General features: G+C 42.5%; 2 protein-coding genes across 2 annotated transcripts; one reads left to right on the forward strand and one right to left on the reverse strand.

Moving 5' to 3' along the window:
* LOC8059921 lies at nt 3,967-6,592 on the forward strand. Its single transcript, XM_002459269.2, has 3 exons — nt 3,967-4,502; nt 4,855-4,918; nt 5,658-6,592. The coding sequence occupies exons 1-3, from the start codon at nt 3,967-3,969 to the stop codon at nt 6,129-6,131; spliced, it is 1,074 nt and encodes a 357-aa protein (XP_002459314.1). The 3' UTR covers nt 6,132-6,592.
* Nucleotides 13,280-14,188, reverse strand: LOC110432387. The gene has a single exon (XM_021452703.1). It carries the CDS (start codon nt 14,186-14,188, stop codon nt 13,280-13,282), a length of 909 nt encoding a protein of 302 aa, XP_021308378.1.

Raw genomic sequence — 14,902 nt, forward strand, 5'->3', positions numbered from 1 at the left:
AGGGGGGGCCTGCGGCAACGTGACCGTTGCGATTCCCCGCGCCCAACGGCTATAAGCGGAGGAATCGGCCTGACCGTTGCGCTTCGTCAATGCCAACGGCTAACTCCAACGACTATAATATCCTCCGCAATCTAACGCGCGTAGGATATCAGACTAACATAGCAACAATGATCGGAGGATCCCGGCAAAATAAAGAAACCAAGAAAATTTATGACTAAGTAAAAGAAACAGTTATCCAACATTTGCTAACAAACACATCCTGCGCACCAGGGGGGAAGGCAGCAACCATGCTCACAGTCTCCGCAGCGTAGCATGTTTTTGAGCACATGGACCGCAGGAGTGCCATTAGCCCAAAAAGGGGGGAACTGTTGGGGAAAAGCTGCTTCCTTCCCCCTGGTAGCGTCGGAGGTTATCCTTCACCTGAGGAACCTCCGACGCCTGAAGCGTCGGAGGATATTCTTCGACGGGAAATGCTAATGTTGACGACTCGTCTGGTCGTGCTAAGTGTGTGCAGGGACTGAGGCACCGGCGGAGGTCCACGAGCGAGGAAAGGTGGGAACCTCCGACCCTCCCGGGTCCGAGGATGGCGGGAGGACGCAGCCAGACCGAGGAACCTCCGACTGGACCAGGCTAAGGAGGAACTCCCGGGGTGGCCGGGTCGAGCAACCTCCGGCCAGCCGGGCTGAGAAACCTCCGACACCAAAGCGTCGGAGGATCCGCAACTGGGCGGAGGATCCAAGCCTCCGACCTGCTGGGCCCCAGTCAGAGGATGAACGAAGGGCTTGCAATGTGAAATTACGCAGGTGTATTAGGGTCAGTAGACTGCGATGAAAGAATATACTGGAATATTCCCCCACCGTCACGGGGCATTTATGTAAATGTCATTAGGTCGGTTTCCAGGCCCTATATAAGGGGCGCGATACTGCCATTAATAAGGGGAGAGTGCATTCACTGTTTTCACCTACTATCGAGCCTGCTGTCCGTTGGAGCTCAGACCTCTCACGGCACCGAGTGAGAAGGTTCACTATTCACCGTACTGCTGGGGAGTGCGGAGAGCCTCTTCCCAACAAACACACTTGTTAATGATATCCTACCTCACCCACTCTGATCGAGCGCCTCTCCTCCAGAAGTCCTAGTGTCCTCTCTCTCTCTCTCCACCCCACCTCATTAATTCCGATCCAACCAAATAAGGGGAAGGGGTTTGGATCCCAATCAGATTATTATAATCAAGTTACTATAATCCTAGAGCAATGGGGTGTACTGCTTTATTTCCATTACATTTACATCGGTTAATTCATCAAAACGAGATCTATTGTTTTGTCTTATACATTTGTGCCTTTCGATATCAACTTTTTTGAACGACAGCGCAATAAATTTAATCACCAAATGCTGTTAGACATCGAGATTAGAGGATTGGTAGAGGAGCTAGCATCCTCTTCATCTTATAACGAGATATTGGACAGAAAAGGCACATTCTCCATTGCAAAGTCCAAGAAGTACAAGGCACAGTATGAGCTAGAGTGGCTCGCTAGACTATTATAATATAATTTTGAGACCTTCTCGATAAGTACATTTGAACTATACATAAAATTTCTAATACGTAGCAAATATAAAGTACCACACAAAAACAATAAAATAAAATATAAAATAACAAAATGGAAAAAAAAAAAAAGGTCACTGCTAGGTCACCTAAAAACCAGCAGTGATGACAGGCATAACACTGTCAGCTTAAGTTACTAACTGGCAGTGTTACTGAACTCGACACGTACTGCTGGTTTGTACTGAACTCGACACTGCCGATTCAAACAACAAATCGGCAGTGTTGCCGGAATGAGCACTAACGTTTTAACCCTCCAGTTGGCAGTGAAGCTAGACTGGAACAGCACCACCGGGCCGGTGTCAGCTGGATAGTTTGTTTGCAAACTTTAGCTGCTCCGTTATTAGTTACCCTGTTTGGATCCATAATAGCTAAATTTAGCTTAGAGAATCACCAAGATGATACCAATATATAATCCTCTGGAGTTAGGTTTAAGGAAGAAGTATTTATTAGTTATTACTGATTTTTTGGAACGTCACTAAATAAAGATATAAGGGATTTAAGTTTAGCAAGACTCATGGAGATGCTCTAACCATTAGTTGGTGATCTAGTTAAATAGGGTCCTTAAGACTGATGAAGCAATATGCAAAGCAGAGCCGTGGGTTGCATATATAGACTTTTTTTTGGTTAACACAGCAACCGTATAGTCCCACCCCCATCCTTTCACTAGCTAGCTTTCCTATATATATATAAGAGGGACCCGTCCGCCGTCTCGGTTCACAAGCAGTAGTCCCGCTCCCGCCCAGCCCCTTCCCTTGTGGTGAAGCTGATCCGTCCTCAAGGTGAACCTGAACCCCAAGGTGAGGCTCTTGTGATCCAATGGCTTGAACATATTTATTATTGGAATTTGGAACCTCACAATGCATTTTCCTTTCTCGGTAGTGTGGATCTCAGTGACTAAGGATGTGTCCCTTATGAAGGATGGGTCCGTTTCTCCCATTGACTTTAGTTGGTCGTAGTCGTAGGTATCGGCATATCGTGTAACCACACGTAGATTCCAAATACTCAACTTTTTTTTCCACAGAAATCAATTATATATACGTTTAGTTTACACATATGTATATGTTATATTAAGCCAATATTTCTAATATTTTTGTGAAAATTTCGTGAAAGGGGATTTAGAAATCTACATATGAGAAAATGTATTATAAACCATAGTCATAAAGTTCACGGGTCGATGGATCGAGACTCAAGACATAGCTAGGGTCATGCATGAAAAGTGGTACACTACTTGCTAGAGGATTTTAAAGATAGGGTTGAAAATGACTCCGCATATCTAGGTCGGGCTTCATGTTTTCGGGTCATGCCTTTGACCCTGTTTTATGTGACCATGTTATGAACTTTGAAATTTTTCTATATTCCGTGGAGCATCTTCAGATTGAAAGACTTGTATCATTGTAACATTTTTTGCATTTTTGTTTTGGGTATACATTTCTTTTATGTGTGGGAATATCCAAGTTCTCAATATGGCTGTACCACTGGCTACATCCATGTTGATGCAGTAGCATGATACTGTTGTTTTGATAAGAACAAAGGTGCTCCTTAGTTGACAACTCTTCCATTGTACTTTAATCTTTATTATTAATTAGTTAGTTGTGCGGGCAGGTTATTTAGAACATTAGAATATTTAAATTATTTTATACAACTCATATGTTTCAACCTCAAACTATCATTTACGTACCCAGTATCAAACCACTCTTCTGAAGTAGAGAGAAAAACAAAACAGAATAAGTGGGTATCATAATAATGTAGCGTAACTGACCCATAAAAAAAATAAAATGTAGCGTAATTACCACACAAAATGAAGAAGTCTTCATGCACGTCGAGCTTGATTCTCAAAGGGAACAAGAAAGTTTTTCGAGGTATGGAGGATGTCAAATCATGATAAATAAACTTGGAACAATTAACATAAAGATATGTGGAAATAGCATATGAATGTGAAAGAATTTATTTTGACGCAGCAACGATGACTTCCATAAAGTCTGAAAAGGAATTTCTTTTTTGGCGATTTGCAAAGGACTTTCAGCATCTAAAATTACCTAAAGCTATTTATTTTGCTTGTTACTTATGTTTTTAAATAAACAACAAGCTACCAACTAGCAGTTGATTTACCAAACACCTTCTCAACCCTGACAAGGATATAAGCCCAAAACAACTGTATTTTCCAGCCGGTCAAACAAGCCAACCAAAGCAGCGAATACTTGTTTACCAAATGGGGCTAATATAACAATCTTAGACACTGTATAATATGACAAGTTCCACTCAAAAGTTAGATGAAACAGTTACAACCAAAAACTATTGATATGTGTAACATATTTTAAGTATATATGACTGACTAGCACTATATATTTAATTTTCAGTTATATATCATGTCTCGTGAGTTAGTTGATTTAAGTCCAGGGCAGCTGCATAAGCTAGCCGAGTTGATCCATCGACAAGAAGTGCAGAAGCTTCAAGAGCTCCAATTCAAGTCATATGCTGACCAACAAAAGTATCTCCATGATGCCAAAGACGCCCGTGATAAGGTGTACCACGTCCTTGAGAGTGCACAGGAAATGGTAATGCAGACGGAGGCCGAGAAGGACACCACCAAGCAACATATTGCTAAGGATGTCTATGAATACTGCACTAAAGGCATCGGAACGTCCCTACAATTCATTCGTAGTTACAACACCCGCCTCACCTATCTTGACAAGCTCAAGAACCACAGTGATGATCTCATCAAGCAGCTAAAGTGGCTCAATCCAGCCACCCAAGAGAAGGAAGCTCAACGCCTTGCTCTTGAGGCCGGCATGTATAAGAAAGCGGCACTTGAGTCTGCCAAAAAGTTTCAGCATTTTGTCCCGAATCAATTCTCAAGATGGCTCAAGGAAAACAAAATCAAGTTTGAGGATCTTGTGCAAAAGTATGTCACTACATCATCATCATCATAACAACAACAACAACAACAACAACAACAACAACAACAACAACAACAATAATAATAATAATAATAATAATAATAATAATAATAATAATAATAATAATAATAATAATAATAATAATAATAATAATAATAATAATAATAATAATATTATTATTATTATTATTATTATTATTATTATTATTATTATTATTATTATTATTATTATTATTATTATTATTATTATTATTATTATTATTATTATTATTATTATTATTATTATTATTATTATTATTATTATTATTAACAACAACAACAATTTCTTTCCTGCTTGTCTCACGGCCGGTACTTGCAGAAATGTGGCAAAGCTTGGTTTTAAGGGGCCTTTTAAAAACTTGGATGATATCCAAAAGCTACAGGTACAAACTAACTTTCTCTGAACCTTGCCCTTTACAGGCTTATCATAAAATAATTGCTTAATTAACAATGTTTAAAGTACCATATTACACATTTTTGTTTTAGTTTTCAAATATTGTAATAATTTTCCAATTCATATATATAAGATTTGTGGTACTGTAGTGTGAAGAAAAAGTTTAAAAAGGAAAGAAGTCGGGACATATAAGTTATGTTTCAACTCAAGTCAAGATACAGAAAGGATTTAGGTTGTGTTCTTAAGAGCTGCCATTTATTGAACTGAACTAAACTGAATTAAAGTTATTTTGTGATTCAAAGTCCGTTTTTAACTGTCTAAACTATACCTAAAGCATAGCAATATCATAATCAATTAAGGTTTATATTAAAAAAAAAACTCTCCAATGATACTTGACTAGTTTTGCAATTGATTCCTATAAAAACTTATCAAGCTTTGGGGTTCCCAAGTTGAACTGAACTGAAATAATTTCATGACAAAAGAACAAGGCTTTACTTAATCTTGGAATTGAGTATAGTGAACACTAAAGTGGAGTCATTTCTTCATAAAATGGTTCCTCCATTGGACTCAGTTTGAACGTTTTCTAACTTTGGATTGATCTCATTTTAGTTTTAGGTTTTGTGATAAGATGATATCATGATCAATATTTTAGTCCCAAGTAGGGGTTTCGTATTGTATGGTAAAAGTGGTACTGAATATCACTGCAATGTTTCATGTTCGTCTATCAGGTATATGAAAATATTATTGAGGAAGCAGGATATGGAAAATCCGTGGTGACTTACTCATTTGAAGCTTTAGGAAAAGTTGGGGTTGCAGTTTTGGTTTTTACAGCAGCTGCAATGGTGTGGGACATATACACAGCAGAGGATAAGATGCAGGCAGTAGTTCGCGATTCAGTGAATGCGTTAGCTGCAGTAGTTAGCCTTGAGGTCGGAGAGGTAGTTAGTGTTGCTGTAGAAGCTGGATTCGCGGCGCTTGACATTGAAATCGCTTCTGCAGCTGTTACGGTAATTGGAGCAGTCGCTGGGTTCGGAGTTGGTGTGCTCATTGGGATAGCTACAAGTGCACTGCTTGACTTGATTTTCAGCTCTGGAACTAGCAAGGTGAAGATCACAGACGGGCTTACCGCTTGTCGTGTGGTTCCTATGCCCGATGGTCTCCAACTCGCACGTCTAGTTAAGCATAATTACCCCGACCTCTAAACTGATTATGCTACTTTGTACTACCATTGCTATCTTATTTTATTGTTGTTGTTGCTACTACTGCTACTGAACTTATGATTAATACCTACTACTATACTATATTGTTATATTGAAAGGTTATACTTACCTCTTGTGTGTAAGTACGTAAGTGCCTATTGCGCACTCCGAAATAATAACCTCGTGTTGTTGTATTCTATGATGCCATTATTTTATATACTTCATGAATATATTTAAGATTGTTTGTGTGTATGCATCAGATAATATAAGTCAATATTGTATCTTGACAAATAAGTGCCTATTGTGCACTTCCACTAGTACAAGGGCACTATAGTTCCACTTGGGAAAGAGATTTAGTCTTGGTTTTTCAACTTGGACCAGGAATCGTGACTAAAGGGTCTGTGCAAGGCTACTCGAACTCAAGACCTCATGTACGTATTGCCTCACGTGTAGCTAACCACCCTACCTACACAACATATGTCACTTTGAATAGGATGTTTTCCTTTTGAACAGACCCGTGGAGGACCTTTAGTCTAGGTTGGTATTATCAATTGGGACTTGGGGCTAACGCTCACATTAGTCATGGACCCAACTCTAACCACAACTAATGTGCTGTAGTGAATGTTTGTTTTCTACTAATGTCCTACAATAATATACCCCATTGATCACCAAAGATGAAAAAAACCCACTTGGTTGTATTTGAAGGATAATATATAGTCTAATGAAGACTAAATGACATGTTGATTTAGCGATATCGTTTTTTATCAACTCTGGGGTCTAGTTATAGAAGATGATGAGAGCTAACTACATGTTGCTGAAAATCATTTTAGACAAGATTTGCGTCTGTTGGGACATGTCATATTCAAATAGGCCAAGTCCCCTAGAAGAGGCTCAACTCGAGCCATTGGAGTGACATGTAAAATCCACTCCCACTGGGGGGGTCGCTTGTAAATGTCTGCTTGTCTATATAATGCCATGATCATGGGGGAAAGAGAGGCTCTCTCTCCTCTCTCCCAACTGTTGTCAACAAGCCCTAGCCGCCGCCTCATTCTCCGCCCTCATCTATTGGAGCCTTCGACGATAGGCCTTCTCTATAGAATCTTCGCACCAAACCATTGTTGCACAACCTTCTCCGGCCAAGCTTTCGTCCCGGACCTACGTCGAGAAACCTGCCCCGGCCAGGCCTCCGTCCTGAACCTTCGTCGCCAAACCTTCTTCGACCAGGCCTTCGTGTTGTACCTTCATCTCTACCCTCCTCCGGCCAGGCCTTCTCTAATCGGCCTTCACCATCATTGGCTAGCTTTCACCAAGGAGCCTCCAACTCTGAACCCTGTTCGGGACGCTTGTCCCAACTGCGTCAAACATTGGGAATATAAATTTTGAATAACTTTTAAATTATTGAGTTTGGAAATATGAAAACAATATAAATAGATTTGTCTTAAAAATACTTTTTCTAAAAATGTACATATATCATTTTTTGATAAATATTTTTATAAAAATAAGGAGTCAAAGTTAGACTTTGGCACAATAGCCATATTAATCCCTCAACTATTACTCGAGGCTCAATTTTGTCCCTAAATTTTTAAAACGGCCATTTTGGTCCTCAAACTTTAGTTTTAGGCTCAGTTTTATCCTACAACTATGAAGATGGTCATTCCAGTCCTTAAATTTTGTATTTTAGGCTCAATTTCATCCATAAACTATCAAAGTGCATTTAACTCTTTATTTTCAACTCAATTTTGTTTATTTAAAAATAAAACATTATAATTTAAGCATAATTTCATCCATAAATTATCAAAATTATAGATCTGCTATTGTTTCAATATATCCATGTATTCTCGAAGAATAAATAGTGTTCGATGTAACTATAATTACTCCCACAAATATCAATTTAGTTGGATATATATAAATGGTACAATTATAAGGTAACACTGAAAATAACAACTTGGAATTATCAATGGCCATGAAAGAGTTTTTGGATAAATATTATTTTTCTATCTTCAATTGTTGGTGGTGTTGGGGCAAATGATGTGCAATATTGCAGCGTTCCATGTACAACGTAGACGAAGTTGAGTTAAAAAATAAAAGTTTAAAGAACAAAATATACTTTAATAGTTTTAAAATGAAATTGAGCTCAGAATACAAAGTTTGAGGACTAAAACAACCATCTTTATAGTTCTAGGATGAAACTGAACCTAAAAGTATATTTTGTGGACTAAAATAGTCATTTTGAAAGTTTAGGGATGAAATTGAGCCTGGAGTAATAGTTAAGGGACCAAAATGACTATTCTGTCTTAGACTTTAAAGACCGTGTCGTTGTCCTAAACGATTTTCTTTACATGTATGGAGAAAGTACAATAATGCTATAGGATTATGCCTCATAATCCTAAGATCCTAGTTGGTCTGGTGAGTATATGTATGCTAATGCAATTAATTCCCTAGTAAGGAGGAAACGAACTTGACAAACACCAGGTGACATAGAAATAATGGCAACCAAATCTTTTTCTTGAATGTATTATACAAGATGAATCTCTCATGTGAGTTTTACATGAGTGCTCAAATATCACCCTGCTAATGGGGAAAACCTAGCCCGTACCCAACCCACTCCATACTAATCGTTGTATACTTTCTAAACCCGCATTGCCCAATGATTTGATTACTCCACCCAGATCAATCAACCCCACGAGCGCACAAGAACCCAACCCAACCTATTTAACAGTTTAAAACCTCGGGTAACTGCGGTTCTATATCATCGTCCTCATATACGCCGCACCAACGAACTCCACTTTCCTGGCGTTATCTAGACATGTCTGCTTCCAAGTCCGAGTCACGACGAACTCGAATGGGATGCCGAGCTCCTCCAGATCCTCTGGGTATATCGTCTCGTCGGGTAGCGCCGACTTCTCCATCTCCTGCAACATCTGCCGAAACTCCTCCCTTTCGGCTGCGCGCGCACGCTCCTTATCCTCCTCCAGTTGCCACTTCTTCAAAACTTCCGTCGCCTTGGTGGGAACTTCCGGAGCGATCGGGTTCTTGGCCGTTGCACGCTGCACCGGGAGCTGCTGCTGCTGCTGCTTCGAATTCGCTGCTGGTGCCGTGATCTGAGTCTGATGATACGCCGCCTTGGGTAGCAACGTCGCCGTCCTCTTTGCTGCCGACGACGGCGCCTCTGATGGTGGTGGCGCTGACGCGTACTTCTTCTCGACGGGGGGAGCGACGGAGCGGGGCAAGAGCTTGGCTCTCTTGAGGAGGCCCTGGAGGGCGACGAGCTCCTTGTCCATCCAGATCTGTAGCGCTGACGAGGCTGCAGCTGCAGTGTCGACGACGTGCTCGAAGCCGTCGTGGCGGCCACGGCCACGCTTCCGAGCAGGTGCGGTACGGTGGACGCCTCCGAGGCGCGGTGGATCGGCTCCCTAGCTTTGTGGCCCGACGAAGTTGTGGCGGCGACTGATGGAACCGAGGATCACAATCACAACGCTAATGATCAATTGGCTAATCCTACAGAGAAGGAATGCGCATGAACAATGAAGAAACACGAACTGGCAACTGTCAGAGGACAGTGCTCTTTTGCACTGATATATGTGAACAGCACAAACACAAATAGTTCGCTTACAATGCGCTACTGCGCTCTCCAAACACTTAGCTATTTATACCAACAACTAAACAAGTCTCTGACACACACACGAAAGCAAGATACACAATAGAAAAGGATGTCAGTGCAACTGCTTGACGTTGAGACACGAACGTGGGCGCGGTCACCATCTGCACTCAGCCAACTGCTCCCGCTCCCTCTTGTTTGAATTCAAATTTGCTGCTTCTGCTTACCCAGCTGCTGCAGCGTCTCCAGCAAACATCAACTCCCCATCAAGCTTACACTAACATTCTCCCCCTTAAGCTTGATTCCCCTCAAGTTCTCTGACACCGAGCATATGCCTCATCTCACCCAGCTTGGTCACTGCCATCGCTTTTGTCAGAGAATCGGCCTTCTGCTCTAATGTCCCAATCCACTTTACTGCTATCTGTCCTCTTTCCACACATTCTCTGATGTAATGGAATTTAATGTCAATGTGTTTACTTCGCCCATGAAACACTGGATTCTTCATAAGCTGAATTGCAGATTTGTTGTCAACATGTATTGTCACACACTGTGGCTTACAACTCGACAATGCCACTGTCTTCTCCTTGTGTGAACACCAAGTGATCAAACCTCCATTCAGATAGAAATCCATCCCTCCTGTGCTTCTCCTGAGTTTTCTGTCACCTGCTAGATCACTGTCTGAATACCCCAACAAGACTTCTTCCTTCTCTTCTTTAGTATACACCAGCCCATAATTCAATGTCCCATGCAAATACCTCAGAATCTGCTTAACTACATTCTGATGCATTACAGTGGGCTTCTCCATAAATCTGCTAGCCATACCAACAGAGAATGCCAAATCTGGCCTTGTGTGCAGCAGGTATCTCAAGCATCCAATAATTCTCCTATATTCAGTGGCATCAACTTGTACACCTTCCTTGTCATCATGCAACACTGTTCCTGGATTTATTGGAACCTTAGTTGGATTGCAATCCTGCATCCCAAACCTTGACAGTACTTTCTTGGCATACCCAGTCTGCTTGATTGTAATGCAGTCCTCTTCTTGCTTCACTTCTATGCCCAAATAATATGACAAGAGACCCAAGTCACTCATTTCAAATTCAGAAGTCATTTGCCTTTTGAAAACTGCAATCTCTGCTGGATCACCTCCGGTCACTATCAAATCATCCACATATACACCAAGAATCACTCTTGTTTTTCCAACTCCCCTTGTATACACTGCAGCTTCACTTGCACACTTCTTGAAGCCCAATTTCTTCAGACTACTATCCAGCTTAACATTCCAAGCCCTGGGAGCTTGCTTGAGGCCATATAAAGCTTTGCTCAGCTTATACACCATTTTCTCTTTTCCTTTCACTGCATAACCATCTGGTTGTGCTACATAAACATCCTCAACAAGCTCTCCATTCAGAAATGCAGTTTTAACATCAAGATGATGCACTTCCCAGCCCCAGTTAGCTGCCATTGCCAACAATAATCTTACTGTATCTAGCCTTGCCACAGGAGCAAAAACTTCATCATAGTCAATTCCATGCTTCTGGACATAGCCTTTGGCAACTAACCTTGCTTTGTGCTTCACTACTTGTCCTTCTGCATTCTTTTTCAGCTTGAATACCCATTTCAAACCAATGGGTCTTTGACCAGTTGGCAACTTGACTAAACTCCAAGTTTTGTTTTTATTGATTGACTGGATTTCACTATCCATAGCTCCCCTCCAGTCATTGCTGCCAGCTGCTTCTTGATAACATGTTGGTTCCTCCATGATTGCCATCAGAGCATTTATCTCAATTTCTGCATCTGAGACTAACTCCACCTCTTCTGCTTCTTCATATACTTCATAGATGCTCCTGAACCTAACTGGTCCATCATCATGATCTACATCCATATTATCATCATCTACCACTTGTACTGGATTCACTTCAACATTCATAGAGTCTTCCCCCTCTGTTGTCTGGCTGTGAACAGTGTCAGACAAAACTTCTCCTCCCTGCTGAAACTGATTACCTCCATCATCAGCACCTTGGAAAGATCCTGAAGCTCCCCCTGAATCTAGTACTCCCTCAGGTACTCCCCCTGAATTCTCTTGAATTGGATCTGCATGGTTAATACCACCATGACCAGTACCCATGTACTGTGGTATTGCTTCTTCTTCAGTCTCAATTACCACAAACTCTGAATTTTCACCAACCTCAGCAGTCCAATCCCAAGACACATTTTCTTCAAACACTACATCTCTACTCACCACAATTTTCTTGCTTTGTGGATCATATAGCCTATGTGCCTTGCTGCCTTCCTCTACACCAAAATACACCATAGGAACACTTCTGTCATCCAGCTTTTTCAGATTTGGTTTAGCTGGTCGAACATGTGCTTTACATCCAAACACTCTCAAGTGTCCTAACTGAGGCTTTCTCCCATTCCAGGCCTCAAAAGGTGTCCTATTCCCCATAGGTTTGGTTGGAAGTCTATTTAGAAGATGAACAGAATGCCTCACTGCCTCACCCCAGAAGATACCTGGTATCTTCATACTCTTCATCACTGATCTTGCCATTTCCATAACAGTTCTGTTTCTCCTCTCCACAATACCATTTTGCTGTGGTGAGTAAGGGGCTGTCAGCTGTCTTCTAATCCCTGCCTTCTCATAGATTTCTCTGAATGCAGCTGCCAAGAATTCTCCACCCCTATCAGATCTCACACACTTGATCTTGTAACCCAAACTATTTTCTGCTTCTGCCTTGAACTTGGCAAATGCATCACTAGCTTGGTCTTTAGATTTCAGAACAGAAACTGTCATCCATCTTGTGCAATCATCAACAATCAGCATAAAATATTTACTGCCACCAGCAGTCTCTGGAGTTATTGGCCCACACAAATCTATGTGTAGTAATTCAAGTGGCTCATCTGCTCTCCATCTTGACACATGAGGAAAATTACATCTTGTTTGCTTTGCTGCTAAACATGACTGACAGACTTGATCTGGGTGATCTATCAAAGGTACACCTCCAACCATCTCCTTTTCAGCAAGTAATTTCAATGACTGGAAATTAACATGCCCAAGTCTACCATGCCAAAGCCATGACACATCATTCACATTAGCTAGCAAACACACTGGATCAACAGGTTTCAGTTCAATCTTATATAATCTGTTTGCAGATCTCTGCACTCTCATTACTACCCTTTCAGGATTTTTTTCTGACACTTCAATCAAATCATCATCCATGACTACTCTATGTCCAATTTCAGTTAACTGACCAAGACTCACAAGATTACTTCTAAGCTTAGGAATGAAATACACATCATAGAGCAACCACTGATCACCAGAAATGCCTTGAAACAGAATTGAACCTCTACCCTGAATATCAACAGTTGATCCATCACCAAAAGTTACCTTACCAGAAACAGTGGAATCAATTTCTCTGAACTTTTGTCGATCTCCAGACATATGATTGCTTGCTCCATTATCGAGGTACCATACATCTCCTGATGAAGTGTCATCTCCTGCATAGTACACCTCTGGATAGACCTTCACTTCATGGAACATCAATTTCTCCTGTCAGTTTTCTGACAATAGCTCTTCTGAACTTGGGTGCTCAAGCCTCCCCGGGAAAACCGTCTCGGCGAGCAACACCGTGGGCTCAAACTCCACTGCACTGGTATGATGAGCTTCTTCTTTCTTCTTTTCCTCACCAGGACATCTATTTGCATAGTGTCCATACTTGTGACACTTGAAGCACTTTATGTGACTCTTGTCACGTTTACTAGTGCCATCCTTCGCAGCATCGCCTTGCCCGCCACGACCACCGCCATTCCCTCCACGGCCACGCCCGCGACCTCGGCTGCTGCTCTCTGACGATCTCTTCCCAGATCCTTCTCCAGCAGACCGCTTCTGCCTCGCTTCCCACTCAGCTTGCGTCAACAGCACTTGACCAGTGTCTGTCTTCGCCACTGCGCCTGCTCCCCGCCTGGTACGTTCTTCATACGTCTTCAGTCGACCCACTGCTTCTTCGAACGCCAATTTCTTGAGATCATAGAATTGCTCGATCCCTGCAACCACATTGATGAACCGCCCGGGCACTGTGTCGAACAGTTTCTTCACAAGTGCTGCATCACCGAGCGATCCACCAAGATTGCTATACCGGACTGACATCCCCGTCAACCGTCCGGCATACTGATCAATCGAGTCATCCTCCTTCATCCTCAGCGCATCGAACTCGCTCTTCAGGTTCTGCAACCGCGCCTCCTTCACCCGCTCCTCGCCAACGAATCTCGCCTTCAGCGAGTCCCAGACCTCCTTCCCGGTCTTCTTCGCCGCGACTTGCATCAGCAGGTCATCAGGAAGACATTGCAGCAAGCACGCCTTCGCCTTCCTGTCCTTCGCCTTCGCCGCCGCAACCGCCGTCGCATCCTGCGAAGACGTCTCCCCCGACGGCTCCATGATCTCCCAAACACCTTGATCCTCCATGATAGCTTGGACTCGGATCGACCAACTGGTGTAGTTGGTTGTCGTGAGTACCGGATAGTGAATCCGATCACCACGATCACCGCCGCCTACGCCACCACTCCGGTCACCCATGGATGGATGTTCAGTGAATTTAGCGAGTGATTTCGGCTCTGATACCAAATGATGGAACCGAGGATCACAATCACAACGCTAATGATCAATTGGCTAATCCTACAGAGAAGGAATGCGCATGAACAATGAAGAAACATGAACTGGCAACTGTCAGAGGACAGTGCTCTTTTGCACTGATATATGTGAACAACACAAACACAAATAGTTCGCTTACAATGCGCTACTGCGCTCTCCAAACACTTAGCTATTTATACCAACAGCTAAACAAGTCTCTGACACACACACGAAAGCAAGATACACAATAGAAAAGGATGTCAGTGCAACTGCTTGACGTTGAGACACGAACGTGGGCGCGGTCACCATCTGCACTCAGCCAACTGCTCCCGCTCCCTCTTGTTTGAATTCAAATTTGCTGCTTCTGCTTACCCAGCTGCTGCAGCGTCTCCAGCAAACATCAACTCCCCATCAAGCTTACACTAACAGCGACGACGCCCCCATGCGGGTTGAGGAACGCGGTGGCGCCGCCGAAGCCTGCTAGCGCTAGAGCGGCGGCGCGGGGAGCAAGGCTGCACATGGCCCATGCATACCCACACAGCCTGCTTC

Source organism: Sorghum bicolor, chromosome 2 (assembly GCF_000003195.3).
Source record: "Sorghum bicolor cultivar BTx623 chromosome 2, Sorghum_bicolor_NCBIv3, whole genome shotgun sequence".
In the NCBI taxonomy this organism is placed as follows: domain Eukaryota; kingdom Viridiplantae; phylum Streptophyta; class Magnoliopsida; order Poales; family Poaceae; genus Sorghum; species Sorghum bicolor.

What these genes read in the sequence shown, in the direction of transcription:
- LOC110432387 (XM_021452703.1), bottom strand. Translation starts at nt 14,188, where the DNA reads ATGGAGGATCAAGGTGTTTGGGAGATCATGGAGCCGTCGGGGGAGACG.
- LOC8059921 (XM_002459269.2), top strand. Translation starts at nt 3,967, where the DNA reads ATGTCTCGTGAGTTAGTTGATTTAAGTCCAGGGCAGCTGCATAAGCTA. An exon ending in TTTGAGGATCTTGTGCAAAA is followed by an intron (nt 4,503 to 4,854) that starts GTATGTCACTAC and finishes CGGTACTTGCAG; the next exon opens with AAATGTGGCAAAGCTTGGTT. An exon ending in ATGATATCCAAAAGCTACAG is followed by an intron (nt 4,919 to 5,657) that starts GTACAAACTAAC and finishes TTCGTCTATCAG; the next exon opens with GTATATGAAAATATTATTGA.